General features: G+C 47.5%; 1 protein-coding gene across 2 annotated transcripts in view; it reads right to left on the reverse strand.

Annotated features, from left to right (window-relative positions):
• Window positions 1-443: 443 nt before the first annotated feature.
• The window catches only part of LGMN (legumain), a 44,821-nt gene continuing 19,248 nt past the window's right edge, over window positions 444-26,016 (reverse strand). For both annotated transcript variants that reach the window (XM_064375176.1, XM_012453141.2), the window contains exons 3-14: window positions 15,137-15,234; window positions 13,802-13,883; window positions 12,564-12,649; window positions 10,790-10,865; window positions 10,234-10,296; window positions 9,251-9,317; window positions 8,303-8,421; window positions 8,126-8,215; window positions 6,199-6,399; window positions 2,694-2,864; window positions 1,245-1,312; window positions 444-998 (exon numbers count right to left, since the gene is read on the reverse strand). In XM_064375176.1, the coding sequence (XP_064231246.1) occupies window positions 956-998; window positions 1,245-1,312; window positions 2,694-2,864; window positions 6,199-6,399; window positions 8,126-8,215; window positions 8,303-8,421; window positions 9,251-9,317; window positions 10,234-10,296; window positions 10,790-10,865; window positions 12,564-12,649; window positions 13,802-13,883; window positions 15,137-15,234 (1,164 nt within the window). In that variant the 3' untranslated portion in view covers window positions 444-955. The remainder of the gene's footprint in view (window positions 999-1,244; window positions 1,313-2,693; window positions 2,865-6,198; window positions 6,400-8,125; window positions 8,216-8,302; window positions 8,422-9,250; window positions 9,318-10,233; window positions 10,297-10,789; window positions 10,866-12,563; window positions 12,650-13,801; window positions 13,884-15,136; window positions 15,235-26,016) is intronic.

Here is a 26,016-nt window from a genome sequence, read left to right on the forward strand (position 1 = left end):
TTTTGTATGTTTAGTAGAGACAGGGTTTCACCATGTTGCCTAGGCTGGTCTCGAACTCCTGACCTCAGGTGATCCACCTGCCTTGGCCTCCCAAAGTGCTGGGATTACAGGTGTGAGCCACCGCACCTGGCCAAAAACAATTTTTGATGAGTGGGGAAGAGGTGAGGAAGGTTGGAGGAAAGAAGGGTACTTTAAACTGCACCTCGAGGGTCCGTGGAGGAGATGGTAAAGGCATTCCAGGGCAGGAGGAACAGCAAGTAGCAAAGCACAGAGCCCTTTTCTCTGTGGATGCTGCAGAGCCCAAGGAATGCAGAGGAGTGGAAAACAGCAGGGCAGTGGGAGGAGAGACTGGGGGCGACGAGGCTGGAAAAGACGATGATGGAGGAGGGCCCTGCTAGCAGGGACGGGAGCATCAGCCACAAAGTCAGGGTCGGAAGTGAGTATTTGGGTTCTGTTATAAATCTTTATTTTTTAAGACTTGAACACTTGCAGAATTAAGTACAAAAGCAATCAAAAATCATAATTATTTTCTAAAAATAGTTTTCCATTTGGGGCTTGCGACCCTCTTCAATAAAATCATTCTGAAGATTTAGAGGTTTCGACTTCAGATTTCTCAGAATAAAGACTCCTTTTGAGAGGGGCTACAGAAGCCCCCATGAACTTCCTGCTCCTTAAAACTAACGAACAAAACAAAAAAAACCTCCTAAAAGGCAAATATGACCCTTCTCAATACACAGCTTTCCCCGCCCAAATTTGTAGTTTTTCAGAGAAGACTGGGGAAGTAGGTAATGGGGAGCAAGTCATCTTGTGAAGAAGGCCCTGGAGCGAGCGCTGGAGTAGGGGGTCCCCAGGAGGGCCCGGAGCAGCGGGGACTTCCCACTCCACCTCTCCAGGTCTGATCAGCACACATTTGGGGGAGCACTCACACTTGGAAAAGCTTCCAGGAAGTGGCTCTTCAGGAGTGACCAAGGCACACGTGGTCCATGGACAATTTTATCCTGTGAGAGGCAGGAAGAAACTTGGTGAACTATGTCGACTCTGAAGAAATGCAAACACAAAGCCACACAGACCTGCCCAGCCACTGCCACTAAGAGCGTGGCCTCTGGACCCCCCTGACAAATGGCTCTAGAGGAAAGCTGCAGGGAGCTCCCGGCAGAAGTGAAACTGCCCAGTCGCAGAAGAGGATGGCAGCCCCTTCTGCTTTCAGAATGACACCAACTTTTCAAGTGCCATTGCTGCGTTACCTGTGAAGCGGATACGGTTTCTCGCAAAGGTTGACCAGCACGTACAGATGTCTCAACGCATACTCGTACTGGAAGAAAACCAACAAGACGGAATCAAACATCCTCATCTCACCACACAATCCGCTTTTGCAATTACAGAGGGAAAGCATCTTGGCCAGTGGCTCTTGCCACTGGGTCGTGGATCCTTTCCCAACCTTTAGATAATCTGGTGGTATTTATGGACCATCCCCCAGGAAAGATCACACACATCAGGGTTCGCACGCAGTGCAGAGGCTGGTGGGGCTTCGTGCTCCCAATCTGAGGGCAGGACTCCTGACAGGGAACTCCCGATGGCTCTGCTCCCCGCCCTGGCCTGGCATCTCCCCTGGAAGTCTGCCTTTTGGTTCTGGGAACCTCATTCTGGGAGGCACACACCAGCGAGGGAGATGGATAGTGCCTGAAGGCCACAGTGACTCACACCAGGGAACAGTGAAGCTGTGGGGATGTTTAACTTTAAAAAAACTTCAGGGGAACCCAAGAACTCTATGAGAACAAAGGAAGAGATTCACTGTGCATGACTCCAAAGGTCAAAAGACCAAGACTGGGCTGGGCGCAGTGGCTCACGCTTGTAATCCCAGCACTTTGGGAGGCCAAGGCAGGTGGATCACCTGAGGTCAGAAGTTCGAGACCAGCCTGGCCAATATGGGAAACCCTGTCTCTACTAAAAATACAAAAATTAGCAGGGTGTGGTGGTGGGTGCCTGTAATCCCAGCTACTCGGGAGGCTGAGGCAGGAGAATCGCTTGAACCCGGGAGGCAGAGGTTGCAGTGAGCCGAGATCACGCCATTGCACTCCAGCCTGGGTAACAAGAGCGAACAAGGGCAACAAGAGGATTGCGGGCATGAGCCACCACGCCCAGCCCCAATACAACTGTATTTACAAAAACAGGTTATGGGAGAGAAACAGGCCTGTAGGCCAGTTTGCCAACCTTTCTCTAGAAGGATCAAAGCACCAAGTGCTACTGACCTCTTCAGGTACCTTCCAATTCTACATCTGCAGAAACTCAGTACCTCCCCTCCATGGGCCACACCTGACTTCAACTGTCTTGGAAGAGGTCAGAACAGACTCAGAGGGAGAAGATGTGTGTGGCTGGTGTGAGGGGTAGAGGTGAGGGTGGGGTTTGGCAGGGACAGCAGAAATGTGAAGAGAAGTAACTGTTCTTCACACTACACGTGAGAACTGTCAACTATGGCTCTGGCAAACTCTCCCACCCACTGGGACAAGAGGAGTGATCTGGGGCCAAGATGTGAGGTCAGTGAATTTAGACAGTCTTCTTCCTCTCTGAAGTGAGCCCATGTTCCTCAGCCTGGATGGAACCTTCTGTAAGGCAGTAGATCCACTGCGGCCGCCAGGGGGCAGTAAAATTCAGCTTTTGGATTGCAGGTGCAGGAGAGCCCGCTGGCTGCTCACCATGGGGGAGTGCCAGTTGAAGCAGTGTGCCCGGAAGTGCAGCAGGGCCTCCGGGTAGCAGCTGTGCCCCGTGAGCGGGGCTCTCTCAGTCAGGAGCTGCTCCACCTCCGCCTCGGACGCTGCCAGCAAGGAGACGATCTTTCGCACTGACTTCTCAATGAGGTGCCTGGCCTGGGGAGAAACATGGCCTGTCAGAATGAGCCTCCCTGAACTCAGTCTCTCAGGGCCCCAGGACGGGGAGAAGTGTGAGCGAAGGCCTCTCTCCGCGCAGCCCTCAGCCTCCCGCGGGTTAGAGCGGAGAACGACAATGCGCGCCGAGAAAGGTGAAAGAGGTGTGTGCCCACTCCTGCCACAGCCCTAAAGACCTGCCTCTCGGGGATCTTCTGGCAAACATTTGTATCTAAAACAACCTTTGCTGTGGAGAGAGGAGGCTGCAGAACCTGTGCCCCAAAGCAGACGACTGTGCCGTGAGGGTGCTGTGTGTTCACGGGCACCTCTGCCCATTCAGGAAACGATCCAACCGTCACACAGTGGGGCACAGAGGGGCTTTGTTTTCTTTCCAGATGATGAAAAACAGCATCATGAAGAGGAAAGCACTTCTGCACTACCCTCACTCTGGCCAGGCACAGTGGCTCACACCTGTACTCCCAGCACTTTGGGAGGCTAAGGCAGGAGGTTCACTTGAGGCCAGGAGTTCCAGACCAGCCTGGGCAACATAGCGAGACCCTGCCTCTATTAAATGTCAAAATAATAATAATAATAATAATAATAATAATAAAACCCTCGGCCAGGCACGGTGGCTCACGCCTGCCATCCCAGCACTTTGGGAGGCCGAGGCGGGCATATCACCTGAGGTCAGGAGTTCAAGACCCGCCACGGCCAACACGGTGAAACTCCATCTCTACTAAAAATACAAAAATTAGCTGGATGTGGTGGCAGGTGCCTGTAATCCCAGCTATTTGAGAGGTTGAGGCAGGAGAATCCTTGAACCTGGGAGGCAGAGGTTGCAGTGAGCTCAAATCACGCCACTGCACTCCAGCCTGGGTGACAGTTAGACTCGGTCTCTAAATAAATAAATAAATAAATCCCTCACTCTACAAGCAAGCTCTGTCCTACCCGCTCTCCAGCCAGGGTTTATTTGCTTCATGTCTGCATTCCACAAAGACCCTCCGCCCACTGTGTGTTAGACCAGCAGTTCTCTAGGCGTGGTCCAGAACCACAGACTCCCAAGAGCTCTCAGGCTCCAGATGGTCTTCCCTTCCTCAGCTCTGTATCTTTGCAAGGCTGGATTTTCTTCTTATACTTCAGCCTAAAGAACAAAGCCCAACAGTGAAGGCAGAAGCCAGTACAAGGGTGCGGCTGTCTTCTCGTATGCTGGACACAAGAGATCTGCACAGATGTAAAGCAATGCCACGCTTCTCACCAAAGTGGTTTTTGTTTTGGAAAATAATTATTTGTCTTAGAAAATATATTAAAGCAAAACGTGTTTAATATTGTTATTTGTAAATGAGTTAAATATTTTTAAATCTTAGTTTTAATTTTTTTCATAATAATGTTTTACTTTACATAAAGGTATAATTGTACAATAGTCACATAGTCTTGGAAATAGTTTTCAAATTTGCAGCAGATACCGAAGAAGTCCTATATGATTTACACAGTGTTTAAGCAAACACAAGAAAACTCTGGGCTGAGTGCAGTGGCTCACGCCTGTAATCCCAACACTTTGGGATTGAGGCTGAGGCAGGAGGATCACCTAAGGTCAGGAGTTCAAGACCAGCCTGGCCAACATGGTGAAACCCTGTCTCTACTCAAAATACAAAAATTAGCTGGGTGTGGTGACGGGCACCTCTAATTCCAGCTACTCGAGAGGTTGAGGCAGGAGAATCACCTGAACCCAGGAGGTGGAGTTTGCAGTGAGCTTAGGTCCTGCCATTGCACTCCAGCCTGGGCAACAAGAGTAAAACTCCATCTCAAAAAAAAAACCAAAAAATAACAAACCAACTCTGGTTCAGTTTCTGTGAACTATCAAAAATGTCCTTTTATCTCATCTTAATTTATTGCAATAAATATCAATAGACATAACCCACCGTGAACAAAAGCTCTTTGGGATCAATAATTTAAAGAGGTAAAAGAGGTCTGGCTGGTGCAGTGGCCTACTCCATAATCCCAGCACTTTGGGGGGCCCAGGTGGGAGGATCACTTGAGCTCAGGAGCTTGAGACTAGCCTGGGCAACATAGCAAGACCCTAGCTCTATAAAAAAATTAATAAATAAATAAAGACACTCAAGACTAAACAGTTTAACACTGCTGTGCTATCTACTGTGTCCAACACCAACTAAGAATATGTCCTGGTTAATAAGGTTGTCACGCACAGGGTACTAATTTTGGGGATAACTAGATATATGCATTTAAAACAAACCTTACTGATTTTTTTAAAAAATCTTGCCTAGATGGGTGGATCACCTGAGGTCAGGAGTTCAAGACCAGCTTGACCAACATGTCGAAACCCCATCTCTACTGAAAATACAAAAATTAGCCAGGCGTGGTGGTGCACACCTATAGTCCCAAGCTACTTGGGAGGCTGAGGCAGAAGAATTGCTTGAACATGGGAGGCGGCAGTTACAGTGAGCCAAGATGGCGCCACTGCACTCTAGCCAGGACGACAAAGCAAGATTCCATCTCAAGAAAAGGAAAAAAAAAATCTTGCCTAGAAACCTCAGGCCGTATTTCAGCACATCCATCACTGTGCGGTGCTGACAATGGGGACAAGGGTTAGCACAGAGTCGGCTTTGTGGGACGGGACAGGCAACCCTCTGCCCAGCATTCCAGCAAGCGCACAGCTGTGATTTACATAGCAATTCTGCCAGCTCCAAACACACTGATGAGCTACTTTTGAAAACAGACTCAGTGATTGTAAAGGACGGCATAAGCATTTTAAAAAGAATTTTAGGCATGACTATGTTTTTCTGAGAACAGCAGAAATTTTTGTGGATTTTTTTTTTTTTTTTAAGAGAAGGGGTTTTGCTAGGTTGCCAAAGCTGACCTCAGAATCTTGGACTCAAAGAATCCTCCTGCCTCAGCCCCCTAACCAGCTGGGACTAGAGACACATGCCACTGTACCTGGCTCTGGATTTTTAAAATAAATATGATTAGCTAATAACTCAATAAGTAATAAAATAAAAATGTCCTCTAAGCAACAAGGTATAAATAAGGGAAACACACATGTGCATGGTTTCTTGGCAGGATACAGGGGAGTATCCCCATTCCACTGCTCCCTACTCCCAAGAGGTCAAGGTTAGTTTACTCATGAAGATGGGAGGCAACCACGACTCCACCGACCCGCTTCCATTACATACAGGACAAAGGCTAGCTTCCATTCCCACACACTTCTGTTCCCACAAAGGCATGGCAGGGAGAACTGTCAGGAGGCAGGGCCGTGCTCACGCATGCTGCCTGCCTAGGCTGGGGACAGCACCTGGGCACGGCTCCCTTCACCACTACTTACATCCAGATGCCGCTGGATCTCCTCCGTGAGCTGCCTGGACACCTCCAGATCATTGGTGCTCATCAGCTTCCTTTTCATGATCATAAGGGGCACGTCAGGGCTGGGGGTGAGGTCAAGGTGTGTGACTGGAGGCAGGGAGATAGGAGAACTGGCTTTGTGTTTCATACCCTGAAACTGCATCACTTTCATGGTGGAGATCGTCTGGGGAGAGAGAGAGCAAGCGAGAGGGGAGAGAGAGAGAGCTGGTTTGAGTGGGAAGAGCAGATGTGCCCAACATACCCCAAGTCCAGCCTCTCCATTCACTCCTCATGCTTTCAGGACCACTCCACAATCACAGCCTGAAAAGGCGTGGTCACCCCAGCAGTATGCCAGCAGTGCATGTTAGCCCTTGAAATCTACCAATGAGTGACTCAAAATGCCTGGCATCCTTTGCAGCATAACTGCTATTCCTTCATCAGACAGCTCTGGTCCAAGCTCTGCCTGACTGTGGATCAGTAGTGCCTTTCATATGTGAAAGAACAGCAGTTCTGCTGCAAAGGATTCCAGGCAAAGAATGTCACCTGCAAAGGATGCCACCTGTCCAGGCGGGCGACCTATATGTGCTCACCCACCTGCATCACCTGCAAGTCCCTAAGGACCAGGAGTGGGAAGGTACAAAGCATCTGCCCAGGTTAGAGCTGAAGTCTGGGTCCACTGGGAAGGGCAGAGCTAAGGCCACAGAGAGGCCAGGCTAATGCCTGGCATCAAGATCTAGCAAATAGGCACAGCTGCCAGGCTCTATTTGGCTGCAGCAATCACTACAGACTGGCTTCCAATCAGAAGGGGAAATGCTGCAAGCGTTCTGTTCCTAAAGCAAGCAACAATAATCTAAAGACCGTTCTAAAATAAACAATAACCCACACACAAATATATGTAACAACACAGAGTCTGAAGATCCACCACACCTCCTCAGCCAAGGTCAGCAATGGCCAATGCTGAGGATACTATGAAGAGAATGGAAAGCACACGGCAGAGCCTCCCACGTGGCCAGGGCTATGCCACCACGGACCCTGCCTTCTCCGAGTCACCTTTCCCTGGCCTTCCCTCCATGCCAACTCTCTCCAATGCCCATGCCAAAGCCCGACCAGGTCACGGTGCCCTGGGTGCAGGTCTCGTGTCCCCTAGCCCACACTCTGATGAAGGGCTCAGGATGGCTGGCTTTACTGACTCCAGGTTCTTCTAGAAGGCCAATGCCTGAGCCCAAGGAACAGATCTCAGCTGGCGAGCTCTCCATGGGGGTGAGCTGCTTGGGGAATGGTGTTTGGGCATATGAACAACTGGGAAGCCCTGCGCATTTGTTGCGGTATCTGCACATGCCCACAGCTAGCCCTAGCAGCTTCACTTAGGGCCCAGGCTTTTAGCAGTCACCCGTTGCAACACCATTTAACCACATAGGTCCCTTCTGGAGGAGGATGAAATGCCTCCAATCTATGGCGAACGGGTAAAGGTAACAACCTGCAGCTTGCAAAGGGGCAGGACCCCCGAGAATCCAAGGTGCAGAGTGCTGTGGGACAATCCACAGACCGTAAAGCGGCAGCTTTCGAGTCAGTAACCTCTTACTGCATCCTAGGCCTGTGCTTTGCATCTGTAACACACAGCCCTCTTGCATGCTCCTAGCTACCTTGTACACGTGGGTCCTGACCAATGAGGAAACAAATTCAGAGAAGGGAAACAGCTTGCCTCACAACTCTGTAAGTCTGCAGCTGGCAAGGTCGGATTCCAAAGCCCACAGGTCCCCAGGATGGAGTGGCTATGGGAGGCAGAGGCATCCTTGCCTCAACCATTCCTCACCCAGATCCTGTCTCTCTTTAGCAAGAGATCAATATTCCAGGCAAGTCCACCTAGGACGCAAGAACAGAGGACAAGCACGCGGGGCTCCCCGACTCACTTTGTTTCCGTACTGCATGACGTGGCTGGTGTTGGTGTGCGATTTTACCAGGTGGTACTGCTTGTGCAGGGTCTCTTTCGTCAGATCTTCCTGCAAAAATGAAACCATTGAAGGCCTCAGACAATCAAAGTCTGACGGTTAAAACCCAGCTGGACAACCAGCCCCCGCAGGGCTCACCACGTCGGAGTCCTCCATCCAGTTGACGCTGTACCAGTCCCCGAGGTACGTGGACCTCTTCTCATCGTAGTAACAGGCGTAGGACGACTCTCTGGGGTTGGCAGCAGTAGTTGCATAAACTATGAGGAATTAAAGATGATCTTTTAGTCGCATTGTATTCCCCCCTTGGATTACTCTTGAAGCTTGAATCCTTCTTTCTCCCCTGGTGAAACTGAAGCATGCTACCTGCGATCAGTACAGGAGGGTAACTGTACCCAGCCCCGTGCATTCGGTTACAATAACTCATCTAAAATTAAATGTGGAAGAGAAAGGAGCCAGCTGATAGATGCTTTTTGCAGCAATTGGCAAACAGGCATGCTTAGGACATCACATGCTATTCTGGAAGAACGCTGACATTTCCGCAACACAGGAAACTTGAAGAATATGGGCTTAATTTGGTTTCCAGAGAGATCTGACATTTATTGAAGAAACATCTAGATTAACGTAACGTTCACAAAAGCTACCACTTACTCTCTGTCATGGGCTCAGAATTGTGCTGGGCAAATGCTAGTGTTTAAAATATAAGTCTCCTAACAGACACACACTTTCTTTACCCGCATTTTACAGATGGGGATAACTGAAGGTCAAAGAGGACCAGTCACCTGCTTGAGATCAGAGAGCAACCAACACATTGTAAAGAATAGAGGCTGGTCCAAAGCCCATGTGGTTTTAGCTTCAGTAGTTTTACTGGAAGAGAACTATGAGGCTCACATACAGATTCTTTATTTCCTGACTACCAATCCTTCAGGAGCAGAGGAAGCCCAGAGCTACCTGCAAGTATCTCCCCACTTCTATGGCCCAGGCTGCCCTCAGCGGCCCCTGCTTGTGGAGAATGCTCAGTTCCATGTCGGCAGTATCTCAGCAACCTGCTCACCGGCCCAGCGCGAGGCCAGCACCCCAATCACCTACCATTGATGTCATCAGGCAGGTGGTTCATCATGGACCCAGACTCACAGGCTTCAATGTAGAACACCATCTGTGAGGCAGACGGGGCAGGTGAGCTCATCCCAGCCAGGTATAGGCCTCCAGCCCTGCTACTGGAGCTCTGCCCACTCTCTCTACCCATTCCTAACAGTCCCCCAGGCTTGCTTCTGGGAGATATTACTGCTGTAAAGAGGCTGCTGCCAGAAGCTATGGAAGCTGCTGCCACACAAATTTATTCATTGCTAATGGAATAAAATCATCTATTAGGTGAAATGATGCAAAGGAAATGGAGCCATGTGATGCTAAGGAAAACAGTTTCACTATCTAATGCAGGGAGGAGTTTCAAAGACCAAAACAGCGTGGCAGGCCATCTTTCTGCAACACTGTCGCATATCACCTAACCTATGTAGGGTTTTTTGGGTTTTTTTTTGGTTGAAACATAGTCTCACTATGTTGCCCAGGCTGGTCTTGAACTCCTGGCCTCAAGTGATCTTCCCGCCTCAGCCTCCAAAAGTGCCAGAACTATAGGCGTGAGACACCACACCCGGCCAAAACTCTGGCCCTACACAGTTTCCGTAAAGGGTGGTATGGGGTGAGAAAGGCTCAGAGTGAGAATAAGATAGTGGTATTTTCCTCCCCAACTGCCCAAAAGTGAGGACAGTCCTAGGAATAGTCTGCAGAGTGTGGGCAGCAGCAGCAGGATCACATGGAAACTCAGGAAGGCAAATTCTCAGGCCCCTCCCTAGACCTACCGGGCCAAACTCTGGGGGCGAGGCCAACACTCTGTTTTAACAATCTCTCCAGTGATTCCGATCTAATAGCTAAAGTCAAAAGGCTCATCCTGGGAAACCAGTGACTGGAAGGATCCCCTTTCTAGAAAACACAGCACCCGCAGTTGGAAGACAGTCACGAGAGTGGACTCTGCACCCACAGCTTTCCTCACACCCCTCCCCCAAGGGCAGAATTACCTTTCGGTACATTTTGTGTTTGTACATGTAATGGATGGTCTCATTCAGGTCCTTTACCTGAAGCTGAAAGGTAAGAATATTGATTCAGACCAACACATCAAGAGAAACTATTTGCTGGATGGCCCACTACTAAAGTTCTGATAACGCTTCATAAATTCTTTTCTACCAATCTCTAGAAGCAATCACGGTGAAGAACACAATCCCAGAATGTCACCTCAAGTGTCTTACGCACACACTTAAAAAGGGGAAGAGGATGTACTTCTTCACCCACTACCACGTCCAGAGCTTTGGCTCTATTCTCAGGTCTAGTGCGATACACCCAAGTCCTGAGACAGCTACCGACGCTGCGATACGAACAGAAATGCGGGGCAAACCATCTGGAAGAGATGTCCCTGGATAGATTTCAAGCTGCTAAACCTATCCCCCACACCCACCGCCATACACACAAACCAACCCTGGCAGGACATTGGCAAATACATGCTATGGATTTAATCTCGACCCCTAGGCTTGCTTTTCTGTTCTGCTAGTTTGTCCTTAAAATGTTAAGAAAACTCACATCTTCATTGGGAAAAACCAGTATTCCAGTAGATCCATGGTCAGTGAAGTAAACGAACACATGATCCTGGGGGCCACTGCCAAGATAGAATCAGAGGTCAATCATTTCCTTTTTCTATTTTTACTTCTATTTCTCTGAAAAGCTGTCCTAATCAAAAAAATAAGAAGAAGTTTGGGGAGTAGAGTTGCCCAACCAGGTTTGCAGATGAGCACGAGAGCCTGGTGTCTGGCCTGTACCCTCCGCTTCCCTCGGTGAGATTCTGAACCACGGTGTCTATGCTAGAGCCTCCAAATTCTGAAGTGTGGCTCGAAAGGAGGAGAAGCCTTTCCTGGGCAACAATCAGACAGTCCTGGTATGAGGTAGAGAGTGGGGTCCTTTGGCAATTGGGCCTCATCCCAAACAGCCACAGTCTCCAACCAGATCTCCCCAAAATGAGCTCAATATGGGTCTGCAGCCTCCCCTTCTGGCCCACACCATGTGGATGCCCACCTGCCTCCATCACCAGGGCTTCCACCAGACAGCACTGCTTCGAGGTGGCAGGGATGTACTAATCTACCTGAAGTCAATTTGCTTCATCCTACACAGATGTCCATTTCTGCACTAATTTTTGTTGTTGTTGTTGTTATTGTTTATTGTGAGACAGAGTCTCGCTTTGTCGCGTAGGCGGGAGTGCAGTGGTGCAATCTCTGCTCACTGCAACCTCCACCTCCCAGGTTCAAGCAATTCTCCTGCCTCAGCCTCCTTAGTAGCTGGGATTACAGGTGTGCACCACCACACCCGGCTAATTTTTTGTATCTTTAGTAGAGACAGTGTTTCACCATGTTGGCCAGGCTGGTCTTGAACTCCTGACCTCATGATCTACCTGCCTCAGCCTCCCAAAAGGTTTTGTTGTTTTTGAGACAGAGTCGCACTCTGTCGCTCAGGCTGGAGTGCAGTGGCACAATCTTGGCTCACTGCAACCTCCATGTCCCAGATTTAAGCAATTCTCCTGCCTCAGTCACCAGAGTAGCTGGGACTACAGGCACGCACCACCATGCCTGGCTAATTTTTGTAATTTTAGAAGAGACAGGGTTTCACCATATTGGCCAGGCTGGTCTCCAACTCCTGACCTCAAGTGATCCACCTGCCTTGGCCTCCCAAAGTGCTGGGATTACAGGAGCAAGCCACCGTGCCCAGCCTCTGCACTAATTCACACGAACTTACTTGTGCCCAGGTTTCCCTACCAGCTTAAAGGAAATATGCCACTAGAGTTTCCGGCATCACATAAAAATTCCACATAAAGAATTACTAAAAACAAGACATCTCTAGCCCACAGCCAGCGGGGTAAGCCCTGGGGTTCATTCTCCCCAATAGGAAGGTCAGCTCTGCACTTACAAATGTGCCTCTCCTGCTGGGCTGATCTGTGATCAGAGCACAGGGCTGATGGTCCTGCAATCTGACCACAGGGATTCACCTGCCTCAGGGGCTCCACTGGTAGTGGGACATACCTGCACTAAGGTCCACAGACAACAAGGAACGAGGGGTTTAAGTGATAGGAACATTTTATTAATAATAAGGGGTCCTGGATCACAAGGTGAATTCTGTGCAGAAATGGCCTGCCAAGAAATCACTGAAACAACAGCCCTAAGCACCTGTCCTAACTCAGAACCAAACTCTCTACTCAGTACCTTCTCACAGGTAAACAGGCTAGGAGCACAGAACACCACCTGTTTAAATTCTCTATACTGGGTCCCACGCCATTGGGAGAAGTGTAGTATCCGTAAACAGACCTTACCTCTTCAGGACTTTCCCGGATCCTACGCCCTTCACTGCTTCTGCATCGCCTCTCAACACGGCAAGGAAATTTTGTGGGGTGACATCCTACAAGGAATTAGGAGCCATGATCAGATGCAGCCGTCACTCCAACCCAGAGAGCTGGCTGAGTGTGCAGCCGACCCTCGCCACCAGCCCACACATTCCAAGGCTCACGGCTTAAGAGCAGAAACTTTCAGCTGGGTGTGGTGGCTCACATCTATAATCCCAGCACTTTGGGAAGCCAAGGTGGGAGGATCACTTGAGGTCAGGAGTTGGAGACCAGCCTGGCCAACATGGTGAAACCCCGTCTCTACTAAAAATACAAAAAATTAGCCAGGGTCACACGGCTGTAACCCCAGCTGCTTCGGAGGCTAAGGCAGAAGAATCGTTTGAACCCAGGAGGCGGAGGTTGCCCTGAGCCAAGATGGCGCCACTGCACTCCAGCCTGGGCGACAGAGCAAGACTCTGTCTCAAAAAAACAAACAAAAACTATATAGAAACAATTTCATTAAATAGGATCATCTTTTTTACCTGTATGATATGTTAAATTTAATTATATTTGACTTTAAAAGAAAAATAAAATGAAATGAAACTGAAAGAATTGTTAAACATCAGATACACGTTTCTTTATCAAAAGGATAACTAATTCCTGAAAGATCCGACATTTAAAACAGACTATGAAAAGCAGGAGAATGAAGTCATTACAGTGATTTTAAAAGTGTGTCAATTTAGACAGTCTCAACTAGGAGGAAGAAAAAACGTTTCGGAAGTAATATACTATTATATCTATAATATACTATATAATAAACTATTTAATAATAATAATAAATGAAAAACTATCTCAGCAAAAATCCTGAGATACTTTGCACCAAGACTGGTACTGAGAAAACTGATTTTTATAAACGAGCACAGATAATCTATAATCAGATTAATGGTGGTAGCTCAAGAAAGGTTAATATGGAAGAAACTACATGGTCAGGCCTAAAGAATGAGAAGACTGGGAACTATCAGTAGATTGCAACTTATTCTAAACATTTTCTTTTCCTCTCCTTTCTTTCAAAACTCATAATTTACTCCTCAGGCAAAAATCCTAATACAAATGTGAAACTCTGGCCAGAAACCAGTCTCAGGAGGTTCTGATTCCAGAACCAGAAGAAGGAAAAATCATCACTAAAATGAAAACCAAGCCGGCCGGCTCTAGCCCCGGAAGCCACTCACCTCTCCGGTGTAGTCCTTCGGGACCCCCTTATAGACATCGGTTCCATTGGGCCTGTTGATCACAATTCCTGGAGTGGGATTGCTGAAAATGGAAGGACACAATTGAAACACAAATGTGGCATGCCTCCAAAACCTCTCTCTTCAAAAACATGCATGTTATGTGAAAAAACAGGAAACATCTAGGTTTGCTGCAGATACAACTTATGGCCTGCATAGTGGCCAACATGTAAGTGGTTTGAGCAGCTTGGGCATCTCAGCAGTCCCACAGCCCAAGAGCTCCTGGCAGGGGCAGTGAGGAGCTGAGCTCGAAAAGCTTCGGGCAGGGACCAAAGCTGAGGTGCGCCTGGCTGCCTGCTGGAAACCAGATAGCATCATGGGGGCGAGACCTCATCAAAAGCTTTCTCAGAGCGAAATTCCTTTCAGAAAGAGACAGGACGGAGGACAAGACTTTGATACAAGAGCTTATGCATTAAAGCCTCAGAATGGGTGACGTATGAGCTGAGAATGTGACCACAGTAAGGGTAGCGTCCTTCACCGCGGCTGCAGCGAGGTAACCAAGGAGCTAGGAGGTTAGAATTCGATGAATTTATGCCCATACTTGCTGCCTCTGATCAGATAAGTGGCATGAGGGAACTATTTGTGAAGCTACACTTAGCAAGTAATAAAATAAGAATATTAAGAAGGTAGTGGGAGGATCTAACCTACAAACGAAAACATTCCACATGAGGTCTCCTGTGCTGCAGCATGCTTGGAGGTTAGGAACGAGCACCCTAGAACCCAATGAGTCCTCCAAGATGAGGGGGAACTTGGCTTCAAACCCTTTCAAAGCACCCATCAGCACCCACTTCCTGTCTTTGCCATTTCCAGGGCACACCCAAGTTATGGTCAGATATCAACATGAGGGCCAGGCGCAGTGGGTCACATCTGTAATCCCAGCATTTTGGGAGGACAAAGCAGGCAGATCACTTGAGGTCAGGAGTTCAAGACCAGCCTGGCCAATATGGTGAAACCCTGTCTTCACTAAAATACAAAAATTAGCTGGGCCTGGTGGTGCACGCCTGCAGTCCTAGCTATTCAGGAGGCTGAGGTGGGAGGATCACTTGAACCCAGCGGCAGAGGTTGCAGTGAGGTGAGATCGCACCACTGAACTCCAGCAAGGGAGACAGAGCGAGAATCTGTCTCAAATAATAAAAAAAAAAATGCTTAACATGAGGTATCCCTATGGTCTTTTGTCTGGCCTAACATTAGGCCACTAGGATTCCTGTCAATCTATGTGACCTTTTTTTAAACACCCTGAAGTCCTTCGCCACCAAGTTCCAAGTGTTCCCCACTTACTCTTCAGCGTAAGCAATGTCATCATACATCATCACAACGATCTGCTCGTCGGGAATCCCATTCCGGTGAATGATCTGGTAGGCATGGCACGCATCTGCCTGGGAGAAATGATTTGGTTAACTTTTAGATTTTGCCGGGAAGGCCAATTTTGGAGTTCTAAGGAGTGATGTGTTCTGTCTCACAGAAGATTTGCTGTGAATCATCCCCTGTTGGTCAGGCATTTAAATTATTATTTTAAAATACACACATTGACATTTTTATCTCAATGACCTCTCATCCATCCAAATTATTATTCACCAGAAAACTAGTGCACATGTGGGCTACATACACATGCACAGGTGAGCACACATGCACACACACCCCACCACCACCACCACCACCAGCACCAGCACGACCAGCAGCACCACAACCATCACCATTACCACCACCGCCAGCGTCACCACCAGCAACACCACCACCGCCAGCGTCACCACCAGCAACACCACCACCGCCAGCGTCACCTCCACCAACGCCACAACCATCACCTCCACCACCAGCACCACCACCAGCACAACCATCACCTCCACCACCACCGCCACCACCCCCACCACCAGCACCACAACTATCACCACCAGCAACACCACCACCGCCACCGCCACCACCACCAGCACAACCTTCATCTCCACCGCCACCACCACGACCACCAGCACCACAACTATCACCACCAGCAACGTCACCACCACCACCACAACCACCACCTCCTCCAATACCAACACCACAACCATCACCACCAACACCAACATGACTATCACCAACACCACAACCATCACCTCCACCACCAATACCACCACCACCACCAACACAACGAACACCAATACCACACCACCACATACCACACCACCACCACTACTACCACACCACCACCACACCACCACCACAACACCCCCACCACACCACCATCACCACCACCAAGTCTACAGGTAAGAAGGGGCTCTGCAAGTCCTAAGTAACTTATTTTTATTGTTCAGACTATACAACAGTCTCTGGAAAGCATGATTTTAGCTCCTCAGAATTAGAATGAGAAACCAACAGAGCTAGTTCTGTTTCCCACAGGATTCTTCTGATCTAAGTACTCTGTCTGCCAAAGTCACTGTTTAGAGAACTGACTGAAAACTCAAAGGTCCAACTGAGGAATTGAGAAATTGCTCTTAAGTTTTTAAAAATAACAAGAATACAAAGGAAGACAATATTAGGAATAAGAAAAAAAATGTTCCCAATGCAACTCCCTGTCCATGCAAGGGGAAGACAGTCTTGCTTCCTTATCTCAGATGAAACATACTACCACTTCATGCCATGGACATCATCTGAAGACAGAAAGGAAAAATGTTGCCTGTCTGCTTACATTTAATCCTGTTGTTCTTAGAACAAAGACATAGGTAAGCGTAAAGAAAGGCGCATACCCAGCAATTTGCCTCCCCAAGGAAGACAGCCTGAACTGGGTCTACACTCAAAACAACACTGAGCACAGCGATAAAACTAAAGCTCATCAAACATTCAGACCGGCACGTTGCCTGTGGATGTCCCAAGCAAATGGACTTATTTTATGACAAAGATGGGTGCTTGGTATACAGCTGCTGAATGCTGAATGGGTGAGTCCAGGGCCTGGCACTCAGGAGCGATTAAATTAATGGATGACTGAACAAATAGAAAAACTAATTCATTTTTACTGACTTGCTTCTATTTGTCCAGCACTGTGCTAAGACTTCATAGGTATTATCTTATTTAATTCTCAAAGCAATCCTTCGTGATAAAGGTAATGATCCCCATTTTATTATGGACAAGGAAAAAGCAGCCTCCGGAGGTGAGGTGACCTGCCCAAGCCACAGTGCTCAAGTGAAAGATCACAGGCCTTCTGGCCGGGTGCAGTGGCTCACACCTGTAATCCCAGCAGTTTGTGAGGCCAAGGCAGGTGGATCACCTCAGGTCTGGAGTTCAAGACCAGCCTGACTAGCATGGTGAAACTCCATCTCTACTAAAAATACAAAATTAGCCGGGTGTAGTGGCGCATGCCTGTAATCCTAGCTACTTGGGAGGCTGAGGCAGGAGAATTGCTTGATCCCGGGAAGCAGAGGTTGCAGTGAGCCGAGATCACACCACTGCACTCCACACAAGAGCGAAAGCAACAAGAGCGAAACTCCGTCCCCCTACACCCCAAAAAAAGGAAGATCCCAGGCATTCTGTCCCCAGAACTTGATCCTGCTTCATACATGGACAAGAGAGAAATCATCAAAATAAAGGTCCAGAGCAAACATAGATCATATTTAAATAGTTACTAAATATTGTATACATACACACACACAAAGATTGTTAAATGTTTAAGTCCCCATTTCTGTGGAATAATGACCTTCAAACACTAATTGCAGTAGGCAGAACAGCCCCCCAAGGATATCCACATCCTAATCCCTGGAACCTGTGACTATGTTACATTACGGAGTAAAGGGTTATTAAGACAGCAGATGGATTTAAGGTTGCCAATCAGCTGGCCTCAAAATAGGGAGGTTTTCCTGGATTATTCCAGTGGCCCAATGTAATTTTTGTTTTTTGTTTTTTTGTTTGTTTGCTTGTTTTGAGACAGGGTCTTGCTGTCTCCCAGGCTGGAGTGCACAGGTGCAATCTTGGCTCACTGCAGCCTCGACCTCCTGGGCTCAAGTGATCCTCCCACCTCGGCCTCCCAGGTAGCTGGGACTACAGGCACACACCACTGTACCTGGCTAATTTCTAAAATGTTTTGTAGAGCAGGATCTCGCTATGTTGCTTAGGCTGGTCTCAAATTCCTGAGCTCAAGTAACCCTCCCACCTTGACAGAGAGTGCTAGGATTACAGGTGCAAGCCACTGTGCCCGGCCTTCAGTGGGCCCAATGTAATCACAAAAGTTTTTGTATGTGGAGACAGAGGCAGGAGTCAGGGTCTGAGTGATGCAATGTAAGAAAGATTCAACTGACCCTTGCTGGCACTGAGGATGGAAGAAGGGGCCATGAGCCAACAAATGCGGGCAGCCCCTAAAAGCTGGAAAAGACGAGAAAGCGGAGCCTCCAAGGAGATCCCTCATCCATCCAAATTATTATTTGAGCCAGCAAGGAACACAGGCCAGGCAACACCGTGATTTAACCCAGTGAGAGCCATTTCACATTTCTTGCCTCCAGAACTGTAAGATAATAAATTTGTAGTTTCAAGCCATGAACTTTGTGGCAATCTGTTTAAGCAGTGCTAGTAAACTAATACAGCTATGGTGGAAGTATAGTGTAATTGGCACTCCACTCTGGAAAACAGCTTGACGTTATCAGTGGGGTTGAACCACACACCCTCCAACCCAGCAATTCTACTCCTATTCATACAACCTAGCAAAACTCTATCCCATGGAAAACCAGAAAGTGTTCACAGCATCACTTGAACAGCAAAAGCCAAGAAATAACTCCAATGACCATTACGAGCTGAAAAAATAAACTGTCATATGCTCACATAAGTGGAATACAACCCACTACTCAGGTGATGGGTACACAAAAAGCACAAACTCGACCACTGCGCAGTATATCCATGTACCCCCTGAATCTATAGAAACTTTAAAAAATACACAAACAAGTACAACCCAGGTTTCAAAACAGGTGACTCTTGGGAACATAATGAAAAAAAGAACAAGTCATAGAAAAGTACCTTCACTATGATTACATTTATATAAAGATCAAAACAGGCTCATGTAAACATTATGCTGTTTACAGTTAAATAGATATATAGCAAAACTATAAAGCAAATGAATGAATGACAAAAAATTCAGAAGCTTAGTCTCTGAAGGGAAGAGAGGGGGAGTCCATCCGACAGGGACAAGGTACTAATATAATCTTATTTTTTTTAGCAAGGTGCAAGGTACACAGGTATTCATTTTATTGTACACATGGTATATAGACATTATCTGGCTGCTATTTAGTTTTAAAAAAATCAAATCAGGCCAGGCGCTGTGGCTTACACCTGTAATTCCAGCACTTTGGGAGGCCAAGGATCCTAGCACTTTGAGATCACTTGAGGTGAGGAGTTCGAGATCAGCCTGGCCAACATGGTAAAACTCCATGTCTACTAAAAATACAAAGAAATTAGCCAGGTGTGGTGGTGCATGCCTGTAATCCGAGCTACTCAGGAGGCTAAGGCAGGAGAAATCACTTGAACCCGGGAGGCAGAGGTTGCAGTGAGCTGAGATTACGCCACTGCACTCCAGCCTGGGCAACAGAGCAAGACTGTGTCTCAAAAAAAAAAAAAAGCCTTGATAAATTGAACTCAGCAAAATTAAAACCTTTAGCACTTCCAAAGACATTATTGAGAAAATGAAAAGACAAGCAACAGACTACAAGGAAATATTTGCAAAACACATGTCTGATAAAGGGCTTATATTCAAACATGCAAAGAACTCCCGTACCTTAATAAGACAAAATGACTGAGCCAAAAATATGCAAAACAGTTCAATAAACATTTCACTTAAGGAGATACACAAATGGTTAATCAGCACATGAAAAGATGTTCAACATCACAAGTCATTAGGAAATACAAATCAAACCACACTGAGACTTCAGCCACTTCACAGCCAGACAGACAATAACAAGTGTTGCCGAGGACTGAGGAACCAAGAGCCTCCCAACATACACTGCTATGGCAGCATAAAGTGGGGCCGCCATTTTGGAAACGAGCTTTATAGTTTCTCAAAGAGTCAAACATCAATTTACCATGTGACCCAACAATTTCAACTCTTAAGTACCCACCCAAGAGAAACAAAAAAATTTATTCATACAAAGATTTGCACACAAATGTTCTCAGCAGCACTGTCCATAATAGACAAAAATGGGAACCAACCCAGATGTCCATCAACTGATAAATGAGCAGGCAAAATGTGATCTATCCTTTTTTTTTTTTTTTAATGTACTGAATTCCTTTAAGTGTTATCTAATAAAAGTTCCACACAGTATTTAACTGTCTTAATTCATCTAGGATAGCGGGGGTCAACAGAACTGCTGGGTTCCACAGGAAGTTGAGGGGCCAGAGACCCCCAACACTAAATATCTTCATTTCTTTAGCAGGGAGAAAGCTGGAAATTACAAGATGACTCAAAGGAGAAATGGGCTTCAGTGGTTAACTTTCAGAAAATTATAAACCCGCATTTGGGAATAAAAAGAAGTGAAGCACTGATGCATGTTACGACGTGAACAAACTGCAAAAACATGACGCTAAGAGAAGCCAGACACAAAAGACCACACACCGTTTAGCTCCATTGATAGGAAGTGTCCAGAATAAACAAACCTATAGAGATAGAAAGTACATGATTAGGAGCTGCCTGGGGCTAGAGGTGGGATCTGCAAATATGCCCAAAATATTTTTTTTTTTTTGAGTCAGAATCTTGCTCTATTGCCCAGGCTGGAGTGCAGTGGCATGATCATGGCTCACTGCAGCTTCTGCCTCCAGGGCTCACTCAAGTGATTCTCGAGCCTCAGTCTTCTAAGTAGCTGGGATTACAGGCGTGTGCCATCACATCCAGCTAATTTTTGTATTTTAGTAGAAACAGGGTTTTGCCATGTTAGCCAGGCTGGTCTCGAACTCCTGGCCTCAAGTGATCCACCTGCCTCAGCCTCCCAAATTGCTGGGATTAAAGGTGTGAGCCCCCCATGCCCAGCCTGCCCAAAGGATCTTACTGGGATGATGGAAATATCCTCAAACTGATTTATAGTGATGTTTGCAAAACTTGGTAAATTTACTAAAACATTGAGTTAAATAATTAAAATGGGTGAATTAAGATAATAGGTCTTAAACTAGGCCTCAATAAAGTTACATATTTTCTGCAGGGGCGGGTTCAGAGTGCCTTGTGTTGTTACTCCTGTACTATCAGGGACCCCCAGCATCCTTGAGAGGTAGGTGCTTTCATCCTCATCTTACAGACGGGGGCAAGCTCAGAAAGGACCATGGCTGACCCCAACCATGCCTTGTGCCCCTTCTTCCACACTGATTGACCCCCCATCAGGCTGTGACTCTCTTCTGGGCCTTGGACGTACTTGGTTGCCTCTACCTTTGTTAACTCAGTGGGGTTCTTCGTTTAAGTCAAATATTTACTGGCACTCAAAAGAGATATAAGTGGGATTCAATCAACTCAAACAATTTGAAAATGGTGTTACTGATTACTTGTATGACTTCCCTTAAACTCATGTGACCTATACTGTATTTTCCCCACTTAAGCCCAGAAAAGCCATATGAGGTAATAGTCAAGAGGAGGGTATTGAGCAAGACTTCTAGGAAACGCACACAGAGCCCTCTGGAATGATGAACAGAGACTGTGACTTGGCTGGTTTCATGGCTTGTGCTGGGAGTTCCACTGGTCTTCCTAACGACTCCTGTGATTTACCAATAGGGCCACTGTCCCCACGCTGTCTGCTTGCGCTGTCTCCAGCTTAGCCAGCTGTCAGCTAAATAAAGACAAGCCAAACAAGGTCTAAATACAATCAGCATGCCCCATGTGTGTCACGGTTGCCATGAAGGGTCCGCTCTCTAGCCAGCTCTGCTCAGCTGCCAAGTATACATATACGATCACTTCCTGACACACAGCTGAGCAACTAGGCTGGGGTTTTGCAGGGTGCCTTGCTGAGCCCACCGCCAACCCCAGAGAAAGAATCTGACAATGTAATTTGTTCAAACTTATACAGCAAGTAATTGGAGGGCAGGAATTACACCCAGGTCTGTGCACATCTAGAGCCACACTCTCTCCAAGCCCCTGTGATGCCTCTGGCACTTACAATCATGGCCCTGCGGCACAAATCAGCCCAAGCCCACATCCCATATGCTCGGGATTCCCCTGCACAGTCCCCTCTGTCCTCCCGCCTAATCCCTTCCCACCATGCCCTCTTTAAAAGCAGATTTCAGGCCAGACAGGGGTCTGTAATTCAGCACTTTGGGAGGCTGAGGAAAGAGGATCACTTGAGCCCAGGAGTTCAAGACCAGCCTGGGAAACAGTAAGACTTCATCTCTATAAAAAAAAATTTTTAACTAGCTGGGCATGGTGGCGTGCCTATAGTCCCAGCTACTCAGAGGTTGAGGCAGGAGGATCCCTTGAGCCCAGGAGTTCAAAGCTGCACTGAGCTATGATCACACCACTGTGTTCCAGCCTGAGTGACAGAGTAAGACCTTGTTGCTAAAAGAAATAACAATAAAAGCAGATTTCTTTCTTTCTTTTTTTTCTTTTTGGAGACAAGAGTCTTGTTCTGTCGCCCAGGCTGGAGTGCAGTAGCACAAACTCGGCTCACTGCAACCTCCACCTCCCAGGTTCAAGCAATTCTCCCGCCTCGGCCTCCTGAGTAGCTGGGATTACAGGCACCCACCACCATGCCCAGCTAGTTTTTGTATTTTTAGTAGAGATGGGGTTTCTCCATGTTGGCCAGGCTGATCTCAAACTCCTGACCTCAGGTGATCCACCCACCTTGGCCTCCCAAAGTAATGGGATTACGGGCACGAGCTACCATGCTTAGCCACAGATTTCTTTTTAAATATAAAAGTGACACTGTGCAATGACAGGGATTAACCTCAAAACACCATAAATTAAGAGCTTGTTTGTCCAGGCATGGTGGCTCACACCTGTAATCCCAGCACTTTGGAAGGCCAAGGCGGGTGGATCCTGAGGTCAGGAGTTCAAGACCAGCCTGGCCAACATGGTGAAATCCTGTCTCTACTAAAAATAAAAAAATCAGCCGGGCATGGTGGTGGGCACCTGTAAGCCCAGCTATTCAGGAGGCTGAGGCAGGAGAATCACTTGAACCCAGGAGGTGGAGATTACAGTGAGTCGAGATCATATCACTGCACTCCAGGCTGGGCAACAAGAGTGAGACTCCGTCTCAAAAAAAAAAAATTTTTTTTAATAAATAAATAAAGAGCTTGTCGGAAGAGTGGACTGTGAGACACCACCACCTCCTGCCTGCACCCCCTGGCCACTCCCTCTTGCCTCCATTGCTGCAGTCTGGCCAGGCAGCCTTGCCTTCAGCCCCACCTGTCTCGATTTTGCCCCTTGGCCCACAAAACCTCAAATATTTACTATCTGGCCCTTTATAGGAAAAAAAGATTGCAGGCTCTAGTCTTGAGCTAGACAGCAATGGGAGGCTCTGAGTGTGGGGATGGAAAAGGGACTTGCCGGGAGCACACAGAGTGAGGAGCTCCCTGTTCTTGTCATGTGACAAAGGGCCTGTCCAACCTTTTATCTAGTTCTAAGGGAGAGGTTCCGTGAAAGGGAAAGAAAAGGGGAGTTCCTGACTGGTCCTTCTCCTCCTAACACGCCTCACCATGCCCTCACCCTAGCTTGCTGATCTCTTTCTCCCTTGCTTTCTCCTCCCTCTCTACCTGGGCCATGTGCTGTCTTTGCATGCCCTGTGGCCACTTTCCTTTCCACCCAGGCCCTGCCTTTGCTCAGATGACCTACCCAGCTCCAAGTGGTCAGGTGTGTCCCTGAGTGAGAAGTGGAAATCCCTTTCCCCTCACCAGGGACTGACTGACTTGAACATGAGCATGTGATACAATTCTGGCCAGGCAGACATGGGACAAAGTCCACCCACAGCTCCAGGAAAAGATGCGCATTCTGATAAAGAGCAAGCCAAACAGATAAGACACACAGATGGCCTCTTTTTCTTCTTCAAGGTTTTGTTTGAATGTGACACCTGGAGCTGCTGCAGCCATTTTGTGACTATGAGGAGAGTGTATTTGAGCACAGTTCATCAAAACCATGATGACAGAGTAGAAAAATGAAAAGGGGCCAGGCGAGGTGGCTCATGCCTGTAATCCCAGCACTTTGGGAGCCGAGGTTGTAGCGGAGCGACCGAGGGAAACGGATCTCTCGGACACCGAATACAGGAGGAAGGAGTTTATTCAGCCAGGAGCAAGGTGGCATTGTTGCCTAACAGCCAAGCTCCCCTAACAAAGGAAGGTTCATCTTTATATAGGCTTATACTTTAGATGTTACTCTTGGAAGAATCTTAGGTTTATAACTTAACATATGAAAAGGGTTTACAGTCTCAGGAATTACATATGAAAAGGGTTTCGGTTTACAGTCTTAGGAATTGCATATGAAAAGGAAAAGTTTACAGTCTTAGGAATGAAAAGGAGAAGTTGATCTGAGATGCCTGGGTCTCCCTCTTCAAGGTGAGTGGATTGCTTCAGGCCAGGAGTTCAAGACCAGCCTGGGCAACATGGCAAAACCCTGTCTCTACTAAAAATACAAAAATTAGCTGGGCATGGTGGTGAGCTCCTGTAATCCCAGCTACTCGAGGGGCAGACGCATGAAAATTGATTGAACCTGGGAGGCGGAGGTTGCAATGAGCCGAGATCACACCACCGCACTCCAGCCTGGGTAACAGAGTGAGATTCTGCCTTAAAAAAAAAAAAAGATGAAAAGGACCTGGGTTTGAGATAACAAGGCTAAACCGCTTAATAAGCCACATCCAGAGTCTCCATACTCCCTGAGATTCAAACCACCAGGGAGGGCTCTGGTATGTGCACTTGAAGGCATCCGATGTGCTGGCCACGCCCCTCACTGTGATTTTTATATTCCCAGCTGATGCTCTTCCCTCCACACAGAAAGAGCTTCTGCAGAGACATCATCACCTTTCAAACCCACCTCAAGCCTCTCCTCCACAAAGCTGCATTCCCATCCCTCTCCTGATGGAGCTCACCTACTCCTGGACCCAAACCCAGCACCTGGAGCTCCTGTAGGAACTGCTCATTCTCAGCCTCCAGTTCAGTTATTTGTGCACCTGCCCTAAAAGGCTGGGGGGCTCCTGACTGGAGGGCCCTGACTCCCCATTCTCCACAATCCTCCTCTATGCCCCTTGGAAACCATGGGCCTCAAGTGAAAAATGTTAAACTAAATGGACCAATCTGCCAAGTCTGTTTTACTGCCCAGAAAAATTCTGCTGTGTTTGCCATTTTCAGAATGCAATGCCAGCAACATTGATTCTGAGTAGCAGGCGTGACTGCTCAAAGACAAGGATGCATTCTGAGAAATGGTTCACGAGATGAGGCTGCCGTTCTCTGAACATCATACAGTGTATTTACACAACCCTAGATGGCTTCGCCCAGCAGTCCCCAACCTTTTTGGCACCAGGAACTGGTTTCGTGGAAGACAACTTTTCCATACATGGGGGTGAGGGGTGATGGTTTCAGGGTGAAACGGTTCCACCGTAGATAATTAGGCATTAGTTAGATTCTCACAAGGAGTGCGCAACCTAGATTCCTCATATATGCAGTTCACAATAGGGTTCACGCTCCTGTTAGAATCTAAAGCCACCGATGATTGACAGGAGGCGGGGCTCAGGTGGTAATGCTCGCTGTGACGCTCAGGTGGTCATCCTAGGCTATAAACCTCTACTGCATGTTATCGTCATGAATACTGTAGACAACTGGAACACAGCAGCAAGTATTTGTGTATCTAGACATAGTAAAAGTACCGTAAAAATATGCTGCTATAATCTGTGGGATCACTGTCGTGTGTGCGGGCTGTCAGTGGACGAACCTGTCATACGGCGCATGACTGATTACAAATGACTTGCTTCCTTTGGCTGTGTAAGTTTTCTATGATAAACTTTAAATATGTGTTAAATTTTTAACACAAAAAAGGAAACTATTTTAAAAGATAAAATAATGCCTAGATACCCAAGCCACATGACTAGAGTAGTGATTATGAGCATGGGCTGCAGAGCACGGACTGCCTGCGTTCAAATCTCACCTCCACTCCTTACTAGCTGTGTGACCTTAGATAAGTTATCCAGCCTTTCTGTGCCTCAGCCCCACCTCCAAATCTAACAATGGAGATCGAATAGGACCTATCCTCTTGGGTT

The sequence above is a fragment of the Aotus nancymaae genome, unplaced genomic scaffold (assembly GCF_030222135.1).
Source record: "Aotus nancymaae isolate 86718 unplaced genomic scaffold, 86718_ANA_hifiasm-v0.15.2.pri h1tg000011l, whole genome shotgun sequence".
NCBI lineage: Eukaryota > Metazoa > Chordata > Mammalia > Primates > Aotidae > Aotus > Aotus nancymaae.